General features: G+C 42.9%; 5 protein-coding genes across 7 annotated transcripts; 2 read left to right on the forward strand and 3 right to left on the reverse strand.

The window, feature by feature from the left end:
• The first annotated feature begins 69 nt into the window (after positions 1-69).
• LOC148322324 (germ cell-specific gene 1-like protein) lies at positions 70-8595 on the forward strand. The gene is made up of 5 exons (XM_088316661.1): positions 70-4619; positions 5356-5403; positions 5744-5896; positions 7081-7192; positions 7363-8595. Exons 1-5 carry the CDS (start codon positions 4316-4318, stop codon positions 7649-7651), a joined length of 906 nt encoding a protein of 301 aa, XP_088172787.1. The 5' UTR covers positions 70-4315; the 3' UTR covers positions 7652-8595.
• Positions 136-2376, reverse strand: rcvrna (recoverin a). Its single transcript, XM_088316663.1, has 3 exons — positions 1897-2376; positions 1443-1554; positions 136-1367 (listed from the first exon to the last, which is right to left on the reverse strand). The coding sequence occupies exons 1-3, from the start codon at positions 2275-2277 to the stop codon at positions 1249-1251; spliced, it is 612 nt and encodes a 203-aa protein (XP_088172789.1). The 5' UTR covers positions 2278-2376; the 3' UTR covers positions 136-1248.
• LOC148322326 (protein NATD1-like) lies at positions 8595-10247 on the reverse strand. Of its 2 annotated transcripts, none has more exons than XM_088316665.1 (3): positions 10036-10247; positions 9184-9279; positions 8595-9066 (listed from the first exon to the last, which is right to left on the reverse strand). In XM_088316665.1, the coding sequence occupies exons 1-3, from the start codon at positions 10175-10177 to the stop codon at positions 8966-8968; spliced, it is 339 nt and encodes a 112-aa protein (XP_088172791.1). In that variant the 5' UTR covers positions 10178-10247; the 3' UTR covers positions 8595-8965. The 2 variants fall into 2 exon arrangements, with proteins under 2 accessions (XP_088172791.1, XP_088172790.1); XM_088316664.1 differs by having other exon boundaries at positions 8603-9066; positions 9161-9279; positions 10036-10244.
• LOC148322327 (splicing factor U2AF 50 kDa subunit-like) lies at positions 9341-20102 on the forward strand. Its single transcript, XM_088316651.1, has 15 exons — positions 9341-9432; positions 9891-10148; positions 11238-11424; positions 13250-13355; positions 14607-14810; positions 15834-15993; positions 16360-16466; positions 16620-16795; positions 16871-16987; positions 17096-17234; positions 17311-17390; positions 18214-18336; positions 18395-18481; positions 18572-18817; positions 18907-20102. Exons 5-15 carry the CDS (start codon positions 14762-14764, stop codon positions 19036-19038), a joined length of 1416 nt encoding a protein of 471 aa, XP_088172777.1. The 5' UTR covers positions 9341-9432; positions 9891-10148; positions 11238-11424; positions 13250-13355; positions 14607-14761; the 3' UTR covers positions 19039-20102.
• LOC148322328 (dehydrogenase/reductase SDR family member 7C-B-like) lies at positions 10289-14095 on the reverse strand. Of its 2 annotated transcripts, none has more exons than XM_088316659.1 (8): positions 14014-14095; positions 13558-13619; positions 12781-12952; positions 12506-12615; positions 12222-12432; positions 12050-12142; positions 11244-11402; positions 10289-11110 (listed from the first exon to the last, which is right to left on the reverse strand). In XM_088316659.1, the coding sequence occupies exons 2-8, from the start codon at positions 13582-13584 to the stop codon at positions 10908-10910; spliced, it is 975 nt and encodes a 324-aa protein (XP_088172785.1). In that variant the 5' UTR covers positions 13585-13619; positions 14014-14095; the 3' UTR covers positions 10289-10907. The 2 variants fall into 2 exon arrangements, with proteins under 2 accessions (XP_088172785.1, XP_088172784.1); XM_088316658.1 differs by having other exon boundaries at positions 12503-12615.
• Positions 20103-21765: the final 1663 nt, after the last annotated feature.

Below are 21765 nucleotides of genomic sequence, written 5' to 3' on the forward strand. Positions count from 1 at the left end.
GGCCGCAGGGGGAATTCCTTTTTTTGTCGAGGCGAGGCGCATGTTGGGAAGGACAGCGCGGGAGGTAGAGTTTCATATCTTACACAAAAATATGTATCTATGAAGCACAAAAATACTGAAAGAGGATGACAAAAGTTAAATTTCATATGTGATGTCATTTATTTATTTTATTCATGTACAATGGAAATTTTAAATTCCAGCTGTAAGCACAATAAAAACACAAGGCAAAGCAAGCATGCAGAATAACTAATAATTAACACTTGACAAAAGCTACTAAAATATATTCTACATAAAAGTAAAATAACAATTCTACGTAAATGTACAACAATTTTTAACATATTTTTTTAAATATGTTCTCTGTATGTCGTGGTTTTTCACGCATCTCAGTGAAAAACGAGGGTTCACTGTAAACCATCTGACCTGTGTTCATTCTGTTTGCTGACGAAGGTGCTCGGTTTAATGCTGCAGTTAAATTGATTGGATTGTTAGTTGGGTCAGTTAGTGTCGACCTTCAGCTCGTGATAGGATTAATACGCTTAACCTGAGCCACCAGCACCCCCCCTGCACTTAATCAAATCGTGTTTAAACACATTCAAACAGCTTAGCATTGGCGTGCTGCTAATTATTCACATCTTTTTGATGTGACACTCCAGACCTGCGGGGGGCAGTACAGACCCAAGAACCCAAGGCGACGCTAACTTCTTTAGCTTGAGCTAACGGCATGCCTTGAGGTCCGATTCATGTAGACTGTGTTTGCAATCATTCGCTCATTTGCTACTCCGTAATCAGTATGTAGAAAATTTTATGTCGTTGTTTTAACTAGTGAATGATTAGGAAGTGTGTAGGTTAGCTATATTAAATAGAAACCTGGAGAATCACACAGCGAGTAGGAAATGCGTGAATGATTCAGAACGTAGTTGCTGTATTTGGAATCATTCACTCAGCTCGATTTACTATCAAGGGATTTTTATATAGTAGGCTACATATTCAAATGATGTTACGTGAGAATGAAATACCTCAACTCACGTCAACATAGTTCCATGACACCAAGAAACCACCAGATGGTGCTAAAGCGAATAATGGAGTTGAGGTTCTGCCCCAAAAATCTGTGTATGTCAACATACATGTTGAGGACGTTCTTGATTTGTTTTTTTGTTTTTTATGGCTTCAATGAGTTGTTGAGAGACACTTCCTGTGTGGTTGCCATGGTAACAAAAAGAAAAAATGGAAAGAGTCTGCTTACTGCCACTATTGTTTCTTCTCCTTCAGCTTGTCTTTAATCTTCTGAGGTTCGTCGTACTGGATGAGTCGCAAGATGTCCTTATTGTCCATCACACCCTGGATGAACTCGCCCTCTGAGATTTTGTCTGACAAATAGAAAACAGCATATAATTCTAAAAATAATTCATTGAAAATAAAGAATACGCTCTGTGGTGAATTACCATTCTCCTTCTTCCCGAAGAAGCACCAGACCTTCTCCGCTCTCTTCTCGGGCGTGTTCTCATCTTCGGAAAGGTTTTCTTGGTCATCAACTGGGATCATGTTGAAGATGGACTGCATGGAAGTCACATGTTACATGCTCTTTTGAAGACTTAACCTCGATCTACAAGTGGTGATCAACTAGCAGAACCACTCATGACGCTGTACAGTTATAGAGCAGGGAGGCCGCCTGCGACGTAGTACCTTGTGCAGGTGAAGTACGGAAGGCACAGGTCCGACTTACTAAGTTGTGCTGCCAAGATTTGTAAAGTGAACCACGTGTGTACTAGAAAGATAAAGTTCCGTCGCAACTTACCGAGTTGTGCTCGAAGCAGTTGTGACTTAGTAGTTTAAGATTTTTCGGACTTGGTTAAGTTTTTCTGCTAAGATGTCATGTGATGGTGAACGCGTTCATACCCTGACGATCTCCAGGATCTCATTCTTGCTGATGGTCCCATTGCCATCCACGTCATAGAGTGCGAAGGCCCACTCCAACTTCTGGCGGGTCTTCCCACCCGAGGTCAGATGAAGCGCCACGATGTACTCCTTAAAATCTAAAGTCCCGTCAGCGTTGGTATCAAAGCTGCGGAAGACGTGGCGGGCGTAGGCCGAAGGATCGGCATCCGGGAAGAAGCTAGCGTAAATGCCTTCAAACTGCTCCTTGCTGATCTTCCCACCGGGACATTCTCTGAGGAAGGACTGATACCAGGTGCACAGCTCGGCCTCTGAGTACTTGGTGTTGGATTTTAGCTCCTCCAGGAGTTCCTTGGACAACGTGCTGCTCTTGGTGTTCCCCATTGCTGCGTCTCCTCCTTCTTCTTGGCTCGTGCTCACTTTGACCTGCTTTCACGGTAACAGAGCTGATTATGGTCATGGTAGCCTCAATCCAGACAGCTCCGTGTCAGATTTAGTAGGTGGACACGTCACCGCGGTATGACACCTTTGGGTGTTAGTGGAGGATTAAAACACAGCAGGTGCCAAACACCTGCTAGGCTTCAGAGGATCTATGCAGAAACAACAAACCACTGCAGAGCTAAAGAACCAAAGCACTTTTTGATTTCGGAATACACTCCAGACTTGACTCCTTAGTTGCGAGATTTAATGTTTATTTGGACTAGGCAACACAGTGCAGTAATCATTTGAACCTATGTTTCGTGGGTTGGTGTCGTTCAAATCAGGGCTCTGCCACCCTGTTTCTCAGTGGCTTTTCCCTGGGTAAATTCTCCTGAATATTCATTGTGACTGTTTTTTTGTCTTTATGCCTTGCGATTAGATGACGATCAGTTCTGGTCACACGATGATAAAGACCAAATATTTATGGATGGTTGGATTATTTGAAAGTACTTTCTAAACACCAAACATGGGCCAGACTGTTTCACAAATGAAAGCTTCTGCAGCATGGGTTTGACTCGGTTCTAGTGGTTCTGTCCATCCAATAGGTCCAGGTCTAACTTCACTGACGTCTGACCTGATCTGGCCCATCTCACCGCAACTTTCTTGTGGTTCTGGCTCTCATCAAGTGTGAATTTAAGGCTGAAGACAAGGCTGCTCGAATGAGTCAAATATTTGCCTTTTCAAGAAGTGTTTCGTCCCATATATGTTGACATATGGCTCGGGTAAAGAAATGACAGCGTATGAATTTGCAATTGGAGGTTCATTCCATAAATTGAACACAAAGAAGAGATTATGTGGAGCAGTCGTGGTCTCAAACTAGATTAGCAGACCATCTGCTGCTGTCAAGTCAATTCGCAAATCAGTTGTTTAAACAGAGAGCAACTAATTAACTGTTTTATTGTTATCGCTTTCTTTTAAGAAACAATGAATGCAGAAAATCATGTTTAAAAAATACCAGCTAAATCATGTTTACTTTGCTGAAATGGCAAGATGCTTGTCAAAGTGGATGCATGTAAAAAAAAAAAAAAAAATTGTTTTTTTGTGCGGTGTAATCCTTCTTGTTCATCCTGCCTACTTTCACCAAACCAGATTAATTTAATCTTTAGACGTCCAAATGCCATCATGTACTTTTTACGTAATCACATTACGTTTTGATTCTTTTGTCCGAAAATGAGAGTCCAGGGACAGGTGGACGCTGCCCAGTTGAAAATACTCTGATGTAAGCGGACATGATAGTAAATTGAACCACCTGAACTCGTTTCACCTTCCTTCAAGTCAAGTCACAGGGCTGCCATGTCGTTATTGAAATAGACGTACAGGTTTGCCTGCGTCAAAGACACCTTGTCAATGGACCAACAGCAAGTCTTGAACCTCCAAACTGTCCAGTACCTAAAACAGATTCTCGAGAAGTGGGTATGCCCTGTCACCAGTCAGTCGCAGGTCACTTTGAGATAAATAACAGACTGGTCGCCATCTCGTAGGATATTAGAAAAAAGTATACGTTGTTTGAATTTCAGTAAAGTAAAAAATGATGTATGGATGGATGATGTGGGTGTTTTCCATGTTTAGGTCTAAAGCGATTGGTTGATCTTGCGGCTGCTGGCAGGCAGCGTGTAAGAACCTTGTTGTGGATTATAATGTCAGATGGCTGTAATCTGTCCTTTATAAATATGATGAAAGGAAGTCTGTCAAATAATTTGCCATTTGTGACGGACGATACGTGGCGCAAGGGGAGGAGCAATGTAGAGGTGGCGAGGACAGGACGGCAGGATGACTCCCAAAAGGAAGGTTGGAAACAGTGGCGGTTAACATTTCTTGACAGCCACGGAGCCTCCACGGCAACGAGATTATGAAGATTTGACGCATCTGCCGGGAGGCGAAAGCCGGTGGCCGCGCGTTAAAAGCCGGGATTAGTCCCCCTTGTCGGTTTCTGGCCTGGACCATGAGGCTGGAGCGCGGACGGCGAGCTTCTCTGGCGCTGACCCTAAACTTCGTGGCGTTCGCCTTCGCCCTGTCTGCCGTCACCACCAGCTACTGGTGCGAGGGCACCCGGAAGGTTGCCAAGCCCTTCTGCACCGGGCCGCCCGTCAAGGTCAAGCAGTTCTTCTGCATCCGCTTCAACAGCTCCAACATCAACGACAGTCGCCTGGTGCAGTACATCTTCGAGACAGGGGAGGAGAAGTTCCTGCTCAAGAAGTTCCATACTGGGATCTTCTTCTCCTGCGAGCAGGCTGCCGACATGAACGGTAAGAAGGCGAATTCAGTTCGGGGTAACCGGCAGAGACGGGGGACTTGAGCACTGGAAACAAACCAGAATTCATCAGCGAGAGAGTAGAACATTAGGGACTGGTTGTGATCCTGAACTCTTGTCTCTTTCGCTACACTTTTTGTGACTGTTATTTTCATGCGCATGGTATTTGAACTAAGTTGACTTACTTGACTGACTTTTAGATGAGATGACTTTCGGAAAAGGACTAGTTTTTAGACTTGGTCTTTACTCTATGACTTACTCTAGACTATGACTTTAAGGCTAATTACCAGACTATGATTTCAGGACGAGTTACTAAACTCAGATTTTACTATGAGTTATAACTTCAGGATGATTTACTTGAATGTCATTTTAAGACTAGCCATAAAACTATGAAGATTTGTTACTGGACTCTAACTTTAGAACTACTTACTACTAGAGTACAGGAGGAGGTTATTTTTCTTCTAATTTGAGGATGAAGACACCTCCTGCATGATCTTATGGTAACATCACTCTTTGGATGTACTTCGAGGTTACGAGAGTGCTAAATGAACTACGGTAGCCTAAGAATTTGCGATCAAGTGGAACCAGAAAGCACCTTCAAGTATCGTTGTACATGCTACATTTAATTCTATTTACTGTCATGCAATTGTGACTTTTCGACAGCATTAGCATAGGTTTGTAATCCGTGCCCCCTTGATTTTGTTGTCCACCTAACATATTTTGTATGACAGGTTTTGACTGTCGGGACTTCTCGGAGATCGCGCCGGAACACGAACGGGGTCGGTACACTTTTATTTTAGTTTTAAACAATTGCTAGAAAATGATCTGATGCATTTTACAGGTGCGAGAATTATTATTTGTTTATTACGAATTATGTATCTTTGTTTATCTATTTATGTCAACAATTTAAAGTGACAGCCAGAGCAATTTAATGCTGTTCCACTAAATGGCACAAGGTACTCCAGTGCCACTTTACATTTTGTTGACGGTGTGGCATGGCTTGAAATTTTTAACAAGCATCGTTGTGACTGCTTATTTTATTTTCTTCTGAATTTTGTGATCTCCTTATTATTTTTTTCTTTGCTGATTACTCAATGTCCCCATGCTGTGTGCATACAGGAGTGCTGTGGCTGTGCATCGTGGCCGAGACTTTGTACCTGACGCTGCTGTTTGCGGGTGGCGCCCTGATGGCCTTGGAGCAGTGTCCTTGCTTCAGCGTCATGAACAAACTCAAGCTGAGTGCCTTCGCCGCTTTGTGCACTGCACTGTCAGGTGAGGAATACACGCTCCCTGGGGGAGGTAACGGAATCAGGTCCGCTGGACACGGTCGACTATGACTTGAGTCCATCAAGTCATTGAGCACCGCATAGCTATCAACTTGCTGCAACAAGACTCTTTACTAGACTATGATTTCAGCACTAGTTACAAGACTCTGACTTTGGTACTAGTTACAAAAGCATGACTTTAACACTAGTTGCTAGCCAATGACTAAGACATGTTACTAGACATGTTCAGGACTAGTTGCAAGACTATAACTTTAGGATTAGATATTGGACAATGCCTTTAGAACGAGTTACAAAACAATGACTTAAAGACTAGATACTCGAGTATCAGAAACTTATTATTCAAGTTCGACTTTGATACGATTCACTCGTCCACGACTTCAGGACTAGTTTCAAGACTATTTTGGCTGTATGACTAATTACTAAACTATGGCATTAGGACTCCTCAATGGATTATGACTTTAAGACTCGTTACTCGAGTATGATTTTCAGACTCGTTACTCGAGTATGACTTTTGGACTAGATACTAGATGAAGACACCGGCTGACTTGCTGACTCTGGGGATTTGCTTGCCGGTTTGTGCAATAATCCGATTGGAGGCGGCTCTTTTTGGGCCGTGACCAAGACCTGCCCAGAGGAGCGGCCCCCCTACCCCCATCCACCTCCCCCCTCAACCGCCGCCCCCCCCCCCTTCACTGTTGTTAGCGGTTAATCCTCTCGTAAAGCTGCTGTGAGACAGACCTCCGAATGAGAGGAAAGGCCAGAAGAGTTCCACTGGGAGGCCGAGAGCACCGGACCATCCTGAGTTTCATTGGTACTCACTCCACAACAGTAACAATTATGAAAATGATTTTATTCTCTGGTGTGTTCCCGTTGTTTGAAATGGAATATTGTGTAATCGCCATATTTGAGATGCAGCCAACCATTTTCGATACAGCTTATCCTCATTAGGGAGTCTGCAGTTTCCTTTTGGGTGAGAGCGAGGTTTAGATTTAGTGACAAGGTGACAGGGTATATTTAGGCAAACAAAATATTGGTCAGTAGTCAGTGTCATTTCAAAAGTTTCTGGTAAGGATGTAGCTTTTATTTTAAGTTCGCTTGATACGCAGGCATTGATCAACATTCCCATGGATACTCGAATCCCTGAAAGTGTCTTTTGTTGTCTCGTTTCAGGCCTTTGTGGGATGGTGGCCCACATGATGTTTACCACCATTTTCCAGCTGGCTGTGGCCATGGGTCCGGAAGACTGGAGGCCCAAGACTTGGGACTACAGCTGGTCTTATGTGTAAGACAACTCAAGTCTTTTTGTCCATCTTCAGATTATCTTAGTACCAAGCTAATGTTAGCATCAGCCTCGTTTTCTTGTGGCCCATGTCTTGTCTTCTTTGTCAGGTTTTTGTGTCCACCTGTGCTCGCTTCAATATCGCTAACTTCTATCCCCCCCACCCCTTTCAGCCTCGCGTGGGGCTCGTTCGGCACTTGCATGGGCTCGGCTGTGACAGCGCTAAACCGCTACACCAAGACCATCATCGAGTTCAAGTTCAAGCGGAGGAACATTGAGAAGAGTCTGCATGTCAAGCAGAAACTGCTGGAGCTGGACCTCCCCGACCACATGTGGTACCTGACGGCTGACGCCGAGGCGCCACCGGAACTGCCGCTCAATGGCCACAAGCCGCCCACAGGGGCCGCGTACGCTTTGGAAGTGGATCGCGTGGTTGAGCCGCAGAGTGAAGTCTACTGCTAGATAAGGAGGTGGAAGGGACTCCAACCAATTTTAAAACTTGGGATTTGCTTAGCTAAAACTGATGAACAACTCGACTTATTTACTCATTTCCTAGTTGACAAAAGTGCACAAAAAATTCTGTTGTGATTAACAAGTAGGAAAATGGTAATTATTTAATTATTTCAAACAGTCGCTGTGTAACGGATCAATAATGATACAGCATTCCCTGAACTTCAAGATTTCTGTATAGTTGCCTCTCGGGCTGAAACGATTAATCAAATGTTCCACTATCACGAATACCTTTGGGACTTTCTTGGAAGTCAAAGGTTTGGACTTGACTTTTGACTCGCATATTGGTGACTTCCTCCCACCTGTGGCTGGAAGATCAACCGGTGGCCTACTGGAACACTTTTTGATGGGCGTCTTTCCTCGTCCCCAGTTGACTGTCGGATTGAAAAATCTAATACAGGGATATATTGGTGTGTGTGTGTGTGTATCCTTGTGGAAATAATGTAACCCGCTCGGCTTTGAGACAACATGCATCTCATCAAATCTTGCCCATGTGATCGCTTAAGAGGCGGCAGGAGGAAAGGCCAGCGGTGTCTTCATGCTCAGCTCTTTTACCTCACTTGCGGCACACGACTGTTCACATGTGGCTGACGACTAACATGAGGACGACGATGATGATGATTATGATGATGGACATTGGGACTGAACACGTTCTTGAGAAGAGGACAGTGTGATCTGTTTTATACTCAAAATGATTTTCAGTTTATGATGCAGCTAAAATGTCCAAAATGACACATTAGGGATATTGTGACATATGCGCATAATGCAAGATCATCTTCATTTTATATGTATTTATATTTTTAAAGCACATGATCAATTATTTAATTTTTAAAAATGACGTATATTTCAAATTTGTGCTGTTATTTATAATAATAAAAATTTTATTTAAAATTGAAGGTAAGGTAAAAATATTTTAGATTTTCAACATTTTATTTACAATACATCCGTTATTTAATAACAAAAAAATCTAATCAAATAATTCAAATAAATTACATGCATTTCAATAACTTGAGAAAAAAATGAGAAATTAAAACACAAAAAGATGCACATTATATTTATGAAATATTAAACATCATTCTGGGATTTTGAGGACATTTCTACACAAATGAGACACATTGTAGAAAGATAATCAAGAAAGAAAATTAATGTAAATTAACACATATGTACATTTACTCATATATTAATCTATTCAAATAAAACTTGAATTTAATTACTCTGTCTCAGGCCAACAATACTCGACCACTGTGTCATATGATTTGAATCTCGTCATAATTGTGATGATGTGGGTGTTCCTTTATGTACTTCTTGATGTACCAGCAGGACACGCGAGCCTTCAGCTTCTCCTCCAACACAAAGGCAATGGCGGCCTGTCAACAAAAACACGATACAAGTACGTGATGCCGTCGCGTTTGTCTGTCATTTGAAATCCAAAACACTTGTTGGTGAATGCTTCTGTGAGACCTTGGACAGTAGCGCGGCCACACCTTGACCCCGAGAAGCCTCCGGAACAAAGGTGGACACGAGATCCACCTCGTCAGCTGCTGTGAATCTGTAGATGAGTATCGCTTTCTCGTTGACTCCTGAGGTCAAAGTGCACATAAAGACAACAAAAGAACTGGAACAAATGCATTAAAATATCAATAACATTTGAAGATATTCTGAAAGTTGCTCTTTATTAACATGCTTTTCATCGGATTTTAGGAGATATTGGACATAACGTTCACACAAGTCAAGTAAGAACAAACTACTGAATAACTCAACCAAAACCTCTGTAAGAAAAGAGCTGTTTTCCATTCGAGCGCTCACCTTATCTTATATGTGGTTATTTAGGAAAATAAAAGTGACAATCATTTTTTAATAACATCCATGTCAAACTAGTCATTGGTTGTCACCAAATTATATTTATTAAAACGAATTCACTGAGACGACAGTGTTTGATTTCATCAATGTCACTTTTAACACTAAATAAATCTTTTAAGCATAAACCACTAAAAGACAGAACCAAACCTCTTTAAGAAAAATGCTGTTTTCCATTCAAGCCCTTTTACTATCTCCCGTCACAGGACATGTACTTATTTTGGCAAATAAGCACGGAAATCTCCATAAAGCCCAGGCCGAACTATTAAACAAATCCGACAAGAGTACGTTCTCTAAAATGTACTCATATGTGACTAGTCTGTGTTTGATTTAGGCATCGGCACATGAAATGAGTATATTCCAAATGAAAGCTTGTTCGTGGCCGGACGGGAGCCCTTGAATGCGCCACGAGCGGACGCCGGCCTCGCGTACTTGACCCACCCGCACGAGGAGGCTTTGAACGCGGCATCAGCACCTACCGCTCCCGCTGCACGTGGAAACGGTGAAGCGTCGGTTCTGTCGGTCGTGTTCCACCGTCAACCCGCCGCTGGACGTCAGCCTGCAGGCCGTCAACCTCGCAGGCATTACCTCGGTGAGTCTGGGTAATATTTTAAGCCACATTTTTGTCGGACTGGCCACTGGCAGGTGGCGACGTGTCGGGTTTGAGTCGCCACCAGAGGACGCCAAAAACAGCTAGCAAACATACAGTAAAGCAATTAGAAACGTAACCAGTGTTTTTCCATAAATACTTTATTTTCTGTACATTCTAAAAGAAAGTTCATCCAGAAAAACAATGGCCTGCTTGCCAGGCAACACCAGGGCGCTCACCATCACACTAAATCGCAATTTTGACTCAAAATTGAACACTGACTTGAGTACTCTGAATTTTAGTCTTCAGTGACGCTAACGTTAACATGCTACCATATTTTTGAACTGTGGGAGGGAAAAAAATCCACTTGAGCACAGACACAACACACAGGACGATTCACAACCTCTGAACTGGGAGGACATGCTAGCCACTGTGTTGCCGTGCTTAAACGTATGACTTAAATTTTAAATAATTATACTAGAAACACATGATAATGTACGGAAGAATGCAGCTACCAATGTGGAATAAACATTTTTGACTGGGCTAAGTCGAACGTACAGCAAAGTAATTTTGGTAAAGACGATCAAACGTGTTAATAAAACATTATACCAAGACGTTCAAATGACTTTATCAACACATAGCTCAGTCCAAAAATGTTTACTCCTCATTTGCAGATCCACACTTCGGGAATAATAACACTTTCATGCTTTTGCATTTAAAACTCAGTCCTAAACTGGAAACCCTTTCCAGATTAGTACAGGACTACATTTTGGTGTTGGTAGCATCCTTCACTCCTGCTGCCATAACAGCAAAGAAGAAGTTGGGGAAGAAGGAGCGTGCATAGAGCGCCACCTTTGGGAGCGAGGGGACCATCAGGACCTCCTTCCTCTTGTTGCTCAAAGTCTTGGCCACCTCACTGGCTGCCTCGCGTGGAGAAACACCAAGCGGCTTCTTTGTGAACAAATCTGTGCAATGATAGATCAGCAAGACATAGCGCCATGTCTTACTCCTGGAGAAAACTCGATAAAAAACGATTATAGAAGTACGCTTGACCAATGAACCGCCGCTCTCATTGTGTGTTGTTTTTCCAAGACTCACATGACCAGAAGGACTTGGCCGGCGCGTCATTCTGCTTCCCAGGCGGTGCACATGAGCTGATGAACGTGACGTTGATGGTGCTGACCGACACGCCCGACTCGTCCACCTCGGAACGAAGGCAGTCGAAGAAGGCCTGGACTGCGTGCTTGGAGGCGGCGTCTGCCAGGCGTGATTGGAGCAGGTGCCGTTTAGAACCAAAATGACATTTACCCTTCACGCAAAAAAAAAAAAAAAGACACACACACACACGCAAAATCTCTTTGGCTCATGTTTACTCTTTTGAGAATCATGCACAATTTTTGATTGTCACTTCCAAAAGGAGAAGAAAAAAAAAAAAACATGCAAATATTGAGCAGACATGAGCCTGGTCAAGTCTTTCGTTCAGCAAAGTCAAACTTACTTAAGCCAAATCTCATTCAGAAAAAAAATGTTTTTCATTCAAGCACTCGCATTTTTGTTGTCATTACAAACGTGTTTATTTAGGTAAATAAATCTGCAAATGTTAGATTTTGACTAATAACACTCATGCTGAATGATGAAATGGAATTCACCGGACGACCTTTACTAAAATTGATTGATATCTGCGTTACATGATATGAGTCAAGCAAAGGCGTGTTAAAATCTTGTTTCCACCAGGGAAATCTTGTTATGCCTGCTGATGCTCTCCAATAGATCATGCAACTACACGACTGGTGTTAGGTGCGTGCTTGTCTTATTCGTGAGGTCACAGGTCATGCGAGTACATGGACCTTGCTGGATTTCAAAAACGTGGAATTATTGCTCAACCGGCATAGATGTCAACTCACAGGAAGTGCGAAACGGCACCGCCAGTTTGGCCTGAATGCTGTTGACCAGCAGGAGGTGACCGGAGTGGCGGGAAATCATGGAGGGCAGCACACCTGGAACACGCAAAACCTCACAATAACGCACACCTCCTTCTTTAATGTGTGTGCGTGAGAGGTGTGTTTCCATGGTTACCTTTCGCCAGCGTGACCGGGCCGAAGTAATTGTTGTCCATGAGTAGCTTGTCCACCTCCAGAGACAAAGTGTGCGCGGGGGCTTTGAGCTTCATGCTGTTGTTGAGAATGAGCACGTCCAGGTAGCCGTAACATTCCAGGATCTCCGTTATCGCTTCGGGAAGCGACTCCGTGTCTCCCAAATCGAGAAGCACCAGCTTAGGAGGGAACGTCTGCCGACCGACGCAGTCAACGGGGGTTCAACTGTGCAATGCGACCACCAAAGAAAATAACTCTCCTCACCACACTCGGGTCGGAGGCTTCGAGTAAGTCGTCCGAGAGCTCCTGGAGTTTCTCCCAACTTTTGCCGCACAGGATCAACCTGCCGCCGCCCTTGTGGAAGATGCTGGCGCATTCTTTGGCCCAACAAACGTGCAGATATGCGCAGAGATCACGTTGGAAGCCACCAAAAACACAACAAGAACCAGTTGGAAACAGCTGAGGTGAAAAGTCCGATTTTTCAACTTTCAAGTTACTGAGGAAAACGAAGCATACAAATCAAGTCGCGAATGAGTTCTTACCTTTCCCGAGTGCGGACAAAGCGTCGCTGAGCAGCAGCACCTTGTTGCGAACGGGGCTTTTGTACAGCAGGCCCAACACCAGGTAGTACACGTGCAGCAATCCGGCAGCCAGCACCACCACGCATGGAAGCAGAAGGACGGTGGTGATCCACCCGGGCTCCATCCCCATCCCCTTCAGGAATGTGTAAAAAAAAGAAGAAAAGCGCTGTTTTCAAGGTGTCACATGATTCTGAGTGACAACTTGGAATGAATGGATGACATGGAGCGGTGGTTCCCAACCTTTATTGACATTAAAATTTTTTTCTGTTACAATCTGTCACTCGCGTAAATTCAAGCTGGTTGGGAATCACCGACATGCAGGCTACACGCTATTTGTTAGCTTCAACCGACCGACGATGAAGCTGCTTCTGAAACGGGAAGCTCGTCATGACATGAAACATGAAAGCATGTCTCCACATCCATTTCGCAGGGATGTCATGTTCGTGACGGTGGAGATGGGATGGCTGACGTCATCCAAAGTGCACGTGGAACCAAATCTGCTGCATATGGAGATACGTCTTGGAAATATATTGATGGTAAGACTTAATACATTCAAAACAATGTTTGTATGAAAAATATCAGTGGTTTAAAACCACTGATCGCGTGCCAATGTCAGGACACATGTAGACAAACAATTGCCAATGTTCGCATCTTGTCAGTCGTTTAAAAAAAAAGCAGATTTGGTTCAGTGGGCAGATTGCGTAGCCACAATGGTGAAGGACGCCAACGCTTTCCTACCCAATCGTCGTCCATGTCTGCAGCCATTGTTTTTTTTCCTAACAATTTATATTCTGACACGGCTGAAAAAGAAACAACACAAAAACATTCCACAAGTTTTGGACAAGAGAAAAAATATATAGGACAATTTAAATACCGATGCAAAACACACTCTACTGCTGCATGTTTGAAATAAGCGTTCACCCAATCAAAAATCTGCAAACATAAATAGTTGACCTTTGTAATGTCTGACAGGACCAAGATAACTTTCAACTTGTTTCTTTTTGACCAAAATACCCTTTTGTCCATCTTGTTAAACGTTACAATGACCTTTTAAACATCAAGTGTCCTTGAAACAAAGTTAGCAAAGTCACACCTACAAGTAGAAGCAGAGCAGCTGTTTGGAAGTTCAAACCGGAAGCACATCAACTCTGCCTTCGTCCAAAAAAAAAAACCAGACTGACAGATCATACTCACCGTGAGCGTGTATGCGTGAGCGTGCTCACTTCAGCTTCTCCATGAAGCTTCTGAGATCTGCTTGCCTGCTGCAGTGCTAACCTCCTGCTGCTGTCGCTCTTTTAATAGCAGCACAGCTGACACTTTATTTCCACACGTGTTGTCAGCGTGTTATGTTTAGAGGGACCAGTCAGAGCCTCCTCAGTGGCTGCTCAATCTCACAATCCACGGATATTTTCTGTTTTAACCAGTCGCTTCCAGTCGTAAATGACCCAAATTCAAATTTCTGTCCCAGGAAATTGCATTGAATTTGGTACATGTATATGAATGTTAATTTTTTGGTCCAATTCGATTTCAATTTATCTCTTGTCATGACAATGTTATCTGCCCAGGTCCTTCCTCCAACTCACAAGTGCTTGCCAATGGAACTTCAACGATAATCTGTTACTGGCATAAATACAAGTATACATTTTCAGAATTAAAATGTATCATTTTAATTGTGTTTGAGGGAATGATAAGATTTCAATCATTTAATTTAACCGATTTGCATTATTTTACAATGCAAGATAATGTTATAGAAAATTGAGCAACTCTGTCTGGTTTTTATTTTGAAGAACCGGACCGGAAGTCATATGTCCATACGTCCCGGTGATTACCTGGAGGAAAGAGTTGATGGATTTGCTTGCTTTTGACGGCTCCGGCTGTCATTAATTGTCGCCATCCTCCTTGTCCTCCGGCGAGCTCCGCGATCACCTCATGTCGTGGTAAAATGTCGGATTTCGAAGAATTTGAGAAGCAGCTGAGCGAGAATCGTCAAGGTAAAATAAATAAATAAATAAAATGACATCGGTGTGGGCTGGCGGTTTCATTTTTTTGGAGGGGGTCAATTAAGCTAGCGAAGCTTGCAGCCTCCTGTTTTATTTTTTATCAATGGACGTGGTGGGCATGCCGCAATTAGCTTTGCTGGCTCCAAACGCGACATTTTGGCTTCTTTTAGATCCACCAACGTCGTCAAGAGAGCTCTGTTCCTGAACGCAACGCAGCCCCTCTTCTCACCTGCGGGAGACGCCACACTACATAGACAAAATAAGCTCTTTTAAATATAGTCATCTCATCTCACAGCGGCGGCTGATATTTAGACAAAGCCAAACATGGTCTCATACTACCTAGGAGTTCATCTTCAGTTCGGCACCAACAGTGCAATAAAATTCAGAGTTGGTAACTTTTATAATTCATTCACGTGCTGGACGACACAGCACCTAGAAAAGTAAATCTTTTAAACAAATCACCTCCTCGGGTAGTGTCTGGTGAAATGTAGAGAAAAATATTCAATATTTAAACGGCCTTGTGATCTAACTTCAATTCGGCATCATTAATTCATTAAAATTCCGAATAGACTACTGTTACCTTTCATTCACCTCAAAGAAGGACACCTATTTTGACAAAACTACATTGTTTCAGATCCTCTGGTGATCCATCTTCAGTGTGGCTCCACCAATTCAATAATAATCAGAGTATAGATGACTTTTACCATTCGTTACGGACTATTTGGAAATATGAGCTGCTTTCAACATTTTGTCCTCCTCTCACAGTAGACACATTCTGCATGTTTTGAGACTGCATAGTGTTTAATCTTTAATTAAAATCGGAATGGAGTGGATGAGCCTTTATGATGCATTATCATTATTTTATATATCATTTCCCTCATAAGTAATGTTCTGTAATTTACAAATCATTATTATGTGTAATTTATGGTTATTGCTGCACCGCATGTCAACAATTCAGTCACGATTTGTATGTATGTACGATCACGTAATGTGATGTTTTATTCTTTTTTTCAGAGAGGGAAAGGGAAAGACACAAAAAGAGTCGCGGTGGCTCGACTGGTCGCGGGGACAAACTCGGCAACTGGAGCAAAGAGCGGCGGGACAAGCGGAGTCGCAGTCGAGACTGGAAGAGTCGGGATCGACGCAGCTCCTCACGGGACCACAAGAAGCACAGGTTTCAACTGATTGATTTTCTTCCACCGATCTCTTTTGTTATCATACGCATAACAATGCGACAATGATTACAGTTTGTATCATTTCAGTCTGTGTCCATCTTGTCTGTGTCTTATCAGAAATGTAAAACACTAGTTATGTTTTAAGTTGGAAAAGTAGCGAAATAGACCAAATATTGTTATGCTCTGTTGTTAGTGAAAGCAGTGCACATCAGCATGGCTGCACTGTCAACAACAGAAAAATCTAAAAAAAAGAATTGGTATTCGTCCTGACTAAAGGACCCTTTGAGTCAATCAAAAGCTTGAAAAAACTCTTGAGCGGAAAAAGACAATAAGACTGATTGTCAGTCTTCCTTTCCTTTGGGTAGTCATTCTTCTCCGAGGAGAACCCGGAAGAAAAAGCCGTGCAAATACTGGGACGTGGCTCCACCGGGCTTTCAGCACATCACGCCTCTCCAGTACAAAGCCATGCAAGGTAGGCGCCATGTTGCAGATGGTATCACTCCTGTGGATATTCATACGTGGTCATTGAAATACGGAAATCAGCTGAGGCTGAAGTACGGCTGCCCCAAAGTTTTCCACGGCAGTTGTGGATCGTTGAAATCCTCGCGTTTTTGTTGTTTTGCAGCAGCGGGTCACATCTCGAGCACTGCCCTGTTGGCGACGTCCGCCGCTGTCGTCGCCGCTGCCGCCCCAGTGCCTGGCGTGACCGCGGCGCCGCCTCCGGTGGCCGCGGTGGGAAACCAGATAACTAGACAAGCCCGCCGGCTCTACGTGGGGAACATTCCCTTCGGCGTCACCGAGGTTGCCGCGCTCTTCCCTGTTCGGGAAAAGCGTGCGTTAGCCGCCGTCTTGATTGTGGCTTTTGTTCGCGCACAGGAGTCCATGGCCAATTTCTTCAACGCTCAGATGAGACTGGCTGGCCTCTCGCAGGCCTCCACTAATCCGGTCCTGGTCGTGCAGATCAACCAGGACAAGAACTTCGCCTTCTTAGAGGTACGTGTGTTCTCTGTTGCGCGTGTGTATGGAAGTCACGTTACTTCTTTGACTATGTTAGCATAGCGTAGCTTTGTCTTATTTTTTGAAGGGGGCTTTGTGTTGCAGTTCCGCTCGGTGGACGAGACCACGCAGGCCATGGCCTTCGACGGGATTGTTTTCCAAGGTCAGTCGTTGAAGATTCGACGACCTCACGACTACCGGCCGCTCCCTGGCCTCTCGGAGCAGCCCGCCTTCCACGTGCCAGGTGGGTCGCGGCGGACGACAAACGCCACAACGTCCTCGTGGTTTCGTTGTCACTTGATTTGTGTATTTGTGTTCAGGTGTCGTGTCCACAGTGGTTCCCGATTCTCCTCACAAGCTCTTCATCGGCGGTCTGCCCAACTACCTGAATGACGACCAGGTACAGGTGGCAAAACGTTCTCACGTCAGTACAGGTTACTGAGACTCTGTTAAAAGTAGCCTGTTCTCAAGAAAAGTAAAAAAAATAAAAAAGTGCAGATTTTGTCATTATTTTATTTTACAAAGGCTTACAGAGTCACCAGCTTTCCAGTGCTTTTTTTTTTTAAAAAGATGTAAGCCATCATTCGTATGTTTTTTAAAAATTGTATTTATTTATTTTTTAATTAATTAAAATTAATTTATTAATTTTTTACGCTTTTAATTTGTGTAAAATATCCCACGTCAATATGTTGTTACGCAATCACTTACATAAAGGGCCCGTGTTTACTTTTTGTACAAATAAATACATAATGAAATTCTCATCTATAAATAAAGATGAAGGGAAATCTAAGTTTAACTGTGCTTTGTACTTTTCAGCTTTTCCTTCGGAGTTGTGTTCATGAAAGTCGGCAATGTAAAGTGTAGTTTGGGCAGTGAAGGTTCATACTAGTGTGTGTAATTTTGTTCTTGTGTGCGTGACTGCCTTCACATTCATCCGGTCTTGTTCCCCTCTGTCCCCCACCCAGTCTATGCTTATCATCATCATCATCATCAGCAGTAAGTAAGATCATTTCTGGCTCATCGCCCTCTTTTTGTTTTTGGAGCTCCTCGGACACTTGATTAAAAGTGAAATGTTTAAATGTGCCCTAATCATGACAATCAATAGTGCAACGAGTGCGCTAAAAGCCCTTTTAGTAAATATTTCAATGCCCAAGTGTAGTTGACCCCTGGAGAACCTGGAACACTTGATGAAAAGTGTCTGACGTGACGTTTGTTGTCTGCAGGTGAAGGAGCTGCTGACATCATTCGGGCCACTCAAAGCCTTCAACTTGGTGAAGGACAGCGCCACCTCGCTGTCCAAAGGCTACGCCTTCTGCGAGTATGTGGACGTGGGCGCCACGGACCAGGTAAGCAAAAGCCGCCGCTGTGACGAGCGCGTGATGCCAAGCGTGTTGTCCTCGCCAGGCGGTGTCCGGACTCAACGGCATGCAGCTGGGAGACAAGAAGCTCATCGTGCAAAGAGCCAGCGTGGGAGCCAAAAACACCAGCCTGGTAAGCCGCTGCGATTTTTTTGGCTCTGTCCGTTCAGTCGCTCTTTGTACGTTCCACAACGTGATTCCCGTCCTCTTGCACACCCAGCAGGCGTCGGTCTTGGAGGCACCGGTGCTGCTTCAGGTGCCGGGTCTGCAACGTGTGCAGAGTTGCGAGGGGGCGGCCACCCAGGTTCTGTGCCTGCTCAACATGGTGCTGCCTAACCAGCTGGACGACGACGACGACTACCAGGAGATCCTGGACGACATCCGCCAGGAGTGCTGCAAATATGGCAGCGTCCGCTCCATCCAGATACCCAGGCCGCTTCACGGGACCCACGTGCCGGGCTGTGGCAAGGTGCGACGTTCGCACGTGTAAGAGGTTTTGAGAGAGAGCTGTGCGTGTGAGAGGAGGTCAGTTTATGTCACGCAATCTCTCTCTCGCAGATCTTCGTGGAATACGTGTCGACGTCCGACTGTCAAAAAGCCATGCAAGCGCTCAGCGGGCGGCAGTTTGCCAACAGGGTGGTGGTGACCAAATACTACGATGCAGATATGTATCACAGACACGACTTTTAACGCACACGCAACGCACACACTTTACTTGGCTTCCAGTGGTTCTTACGACCTGATTTTATTTTACTCAATGTTCTCCACTTGCTCAGTCAAATGAATTTCAATCTCATTTTTATGTACACCACAACACAACATACAGGTGCGTCGCAATCAATTAGAATATTATCGGCAAACTTTATTACAAGAAATGACAGCGCAGTTATGTCTTGTTTTTTTTTTGTTAGTTTTTTTTTTTTAAATGAATTTTAAGGTGGTATACCCATGATTTCAAATATGAATTTTTGTGATGCTCATTTTTATTAGATTACGTTTGCCATAAAGAAGCTCCCTCTTCAAACCAGGCATATCAAAATCAATGCGATTTAGGAACGATGCCATCATAGCAGATGGACATGAAGAGTGTGCCGTGAGGTGTCGCTATAAACCAAAGCAGTGCTGAAGGGCGTCAGCATGAGTTTTGCTTTCATTGTAAAAGAAAATAAGAAATGTCTTTCAAGAAAGTAAGTAACGTATTTTTTCACAATTCCATTTACATGCGACTATTTGAAGAAATAGCGTGAGTACATGAGTGTCGAAAAGCACACTTCTCTTGTGTAAATACTTTTATAGGCTTTGTTGTTGGCGAAGCGTCTGAAATATTTCTGATGAAAGATTTAAATGAATGATTTTCCAAGACAAAATGTGGAGAGTAAGGAAATGTTTATCTGTGTTGTTTGCGTCTTGTTTACAAGCTAAAACACCATTTTGGTGTCAATATACAATTAGTATTTCATAATCTTGGTATAAATGCTTTTATTCACCTTCATGTTCAGTACAATTTTTATTTCTATTGGGCCAACAATTCACAATGCAATTAATTGAAAGACATTTTACAATATGACGCAACTAACAACCTTCATTTTTGATAAAAGGCTCAGATAATGGGTGGATTTAAAAAAAAAAATTCTTTGACTTCAAGTCCAACATCGCCATCTAGTGGCACTGAAGCTTCTCATACTGTGTATGCTCAAAATCAAAGTTAAAAAAAGTATTACTAGAATGAAGTGTAAAACAAAAATGAAGTTGTATTTTTTTTTTTTTAATGAAGTGCATTGAACATATGTTCCTATAATTGGTAAAAAAAAAACCATATGCTGTTGTAAATGGTCATTTATTTGAAAAATAGATTACTTTCACAAGAAAGTTGTTTTTCTTTTTTTAACGAAAAAGTTGGTGCAATATTAATGCAGTTGGGTTTTTCTGAGGGGGGAAAAGGGTGTACAATAATATCAGACCTTTTTCTCAAAAAGAAAAAACATTTTAAGCTTAGTCATCTTTTTGAATTGTCATTTTTTAAATCACAAAACTCCAATAATAAAGTTGGACTACTTCACCTTTTTGGAATTTTTTTTCTCTATGAAATGCAGGCTTGCCATATTAACCCCCCCCCTCATAAAGTATGACTCCTCTCCACTTCTCTCTCCACTTCATTCATGAAGAATTATGACTTCATTCTCTGACGTCATATCTATATTTTCAGATTTTTTTTTTTTGTATTTTGAAGATGAGTTGGGATCAATTAATCAAAGCAGTTGAGTATAAGTGGTCGCTGTGGTTGAACACTTGGCGTGACAAAAAAAATGTCTAGTCATTCAGGAGGCTACAGCGTTTATTTAACAATACAAGAATTAAAAACCGGCCTCCAATAAATAGATTTTCTTAAATGAGAAGGACAATCGTTTTACGAAGGACTATCGGGGCCACTCTGGTAAGGATAATCCTAACCTTAATGTCAACATTTTGGACAATCAAATTTCATCCCTAGAATGTTGGAATATCCAAAAAAAGAAAGTACTTTTTTTTTTAATTTAATTTAGACGGTTGACTATAGTCAGTAATTAATAATAATAATAATTTTTTCAATTACTTATAAATGAAAAAAATTGCGATTTTTCTTAACAATTCTAGAATATACTTGGCCCTGATACTCCTTCGTATTTCACATATGATTAGTTGCTCTAAATGCACATATAACCTTTTTCTAGCATTTTCCGAACAATTAAAAAAAAAAAAAGTCAGTCCAGGGCACCGTTTTTTTCAGTAACTTGGCAACGATGCTGAGATGAACTTCCTGTATTTAGCCATCCAATCTTCTCCACACTCCTTCAGCCTTGCAACCCAATTGTGTAGCGTCCACAAAACGGCAGCTCGGTTGCCGGATTAGTCCGGAGAGTTGAGCGAACACGCAGAGCGGCCGGACCCTCTCTCGGGAGGCCTCGCATTGTTTTGCGTTACGTCACACCGTGAAAAGGATCCCAAAGAGACGTCAGCAGCTGCCACAAAACAAAGAAAAACAGCCCAAGTGGCTCCAGAGACATCTGGTGCTTTATTGTCCACCGGCAACCCAAACCCCCACCGCCAACCCCCCAGCAGGACCCGACTAATAGCATTTCTCCTGGATATGTGGAAAAGTGTTATCTGATTTAAAAAAAAAAAAAAAAGACACTCTGCCACTGAGCGTTCCTAATTAACAGTCCAACTTGAATTGAGTACATTCCTGGTCTGTTCCTATTTATTCCCATTACGTCCACAAAAGGTTCCCATTTTGAAAACGTCTGGAATGTCGCAACCCTATTTGGGACGTAGCAGTAAGACACTGAAGGCTAGTTCACCCTGGAATCGTAAATGGTCGACATTAAAAACAGAGGTAGCTAATAGAAGAATACACTCTAAGACGTCGTATTACTAAAT

The sequence above is a fragment of the Idiotropiscis lumnitzeri genome, chromosome 15 (genome assembly GCF_059441095.1).
Source record: "Idiotropiscis lumnitzeri isolate Australia: NSW breed Sydney's pygmy pipehorse chromosome 15, RoL_Ilum_1.0, whole genome shotgun sequence".
Classification (NCBI taxonomy): domain Eukaryota; kingdom Metazoa; phylum Chordata; class Actinopteri; order Syngnathiformes; family Syngnathidae; genus Idiotropiscis; species Idiotropiscis lumnitzeri.

Coding starts and splice junctions, on each gene's coding strand:
- rcvrna (XM_088316663.1), bottom strand. CDS start 2,277: ATGGGGAACACCAAGAGCAGCACGTTGTCCAAGGAACTCCTGGAGGAG. Junction 1,555..1,896: donor AGATCCTGGAGATCGTCAGG/GTATGAACGCGT, acceptor ACTTCCATGCAG/TCCATCTTCAACATGATCCC. Junction 1,368..1,442: donor CTTCGGGAAGAAGGAGAATG/GTAATTCACCAC, acceptor TCTATTTGTCAG/ACAAAATCTCAGAGGGCGAG.
- LOC148322324 (XM_088316661.1), top strand. CDS start 4,316: ATGAGGCTGGAGCGCGGACGGCGAGCTTCTCTGGCGCTGACCCTAAAC. Junction 4,620..5,355: donor GCAGGCTGCCGACATGAACG/GTAAGAAGGCGA, acceptor TTTGTATGACAG/GTTTTGACTGTCGGGACTTC. Junction 5,404..5,743: donor CGCGCCGGAACACGAACGGG/GTCGGTACACTT, acceptor GTGTGCATACAG/GAGTGCTGTGGCTGTGCATC.
- LOC148322326 (XM_088316664.1), bottom strand. CDS start 10,177: ATGTGGCTTAAAATATTACCCAGACTCACCGAGGTAATGCCTGCGAGG. Junction 9,280..10,035: donor TTCCACGTGCAGCGGGAGCG/GTAGGTGCTGAT, acceptor CTTTGACCTCAG/GAGTCAACGAGAAAGCGATA. Junction 9,067..9,160: donor TGGCCGCGCTACTGTCCAAG/GTCTCACAGAAG, acceptor TTTTGTTGACAG/GCCGCCATTGCCTTTGTGTT.
- LOC148322328 (XM_088316658.1), bottom strand. CDS start 13,584: ATGGCTGCAGACATGGACGACGATTGG. Junction 12,143..12,221: donor CCCGGTCACGCTGGCGAAAG/GTAACCATGGAA, acceptor TGCGTGTTCCAG/GTGTGCTGCCCTCCATGATT. Junction 11,111..11,243: donor GGCCAAGTCCTTCTGGTCAT/GTGAGTCTTGGA, acceptor ATCATTGCACAG/ATTTGTTCACAAAGAAGCCG.
- LOC148322327 (XM_088316651.1), top strand. CDS start 14,762: ATGTCGGATTTCGAAGAATTTGAGAAGCAGCTGAGCGAGAATCGTCAA. Junction 17,235..17,310: donor GCCCGCCTTCCACGTGCCAG/GTGGGTCGCGGC, acceptor ATTTGTGTTCAG/GTGTCGTGTCCACAGTGGTT. Junction 18,337..18,394: donor ACGTGGGCGCCACGGACCAG/GTAAGCAAAAGC, acceptor TGTCCTCGCCAG/GCGGTGTCCGGACTCAACGG.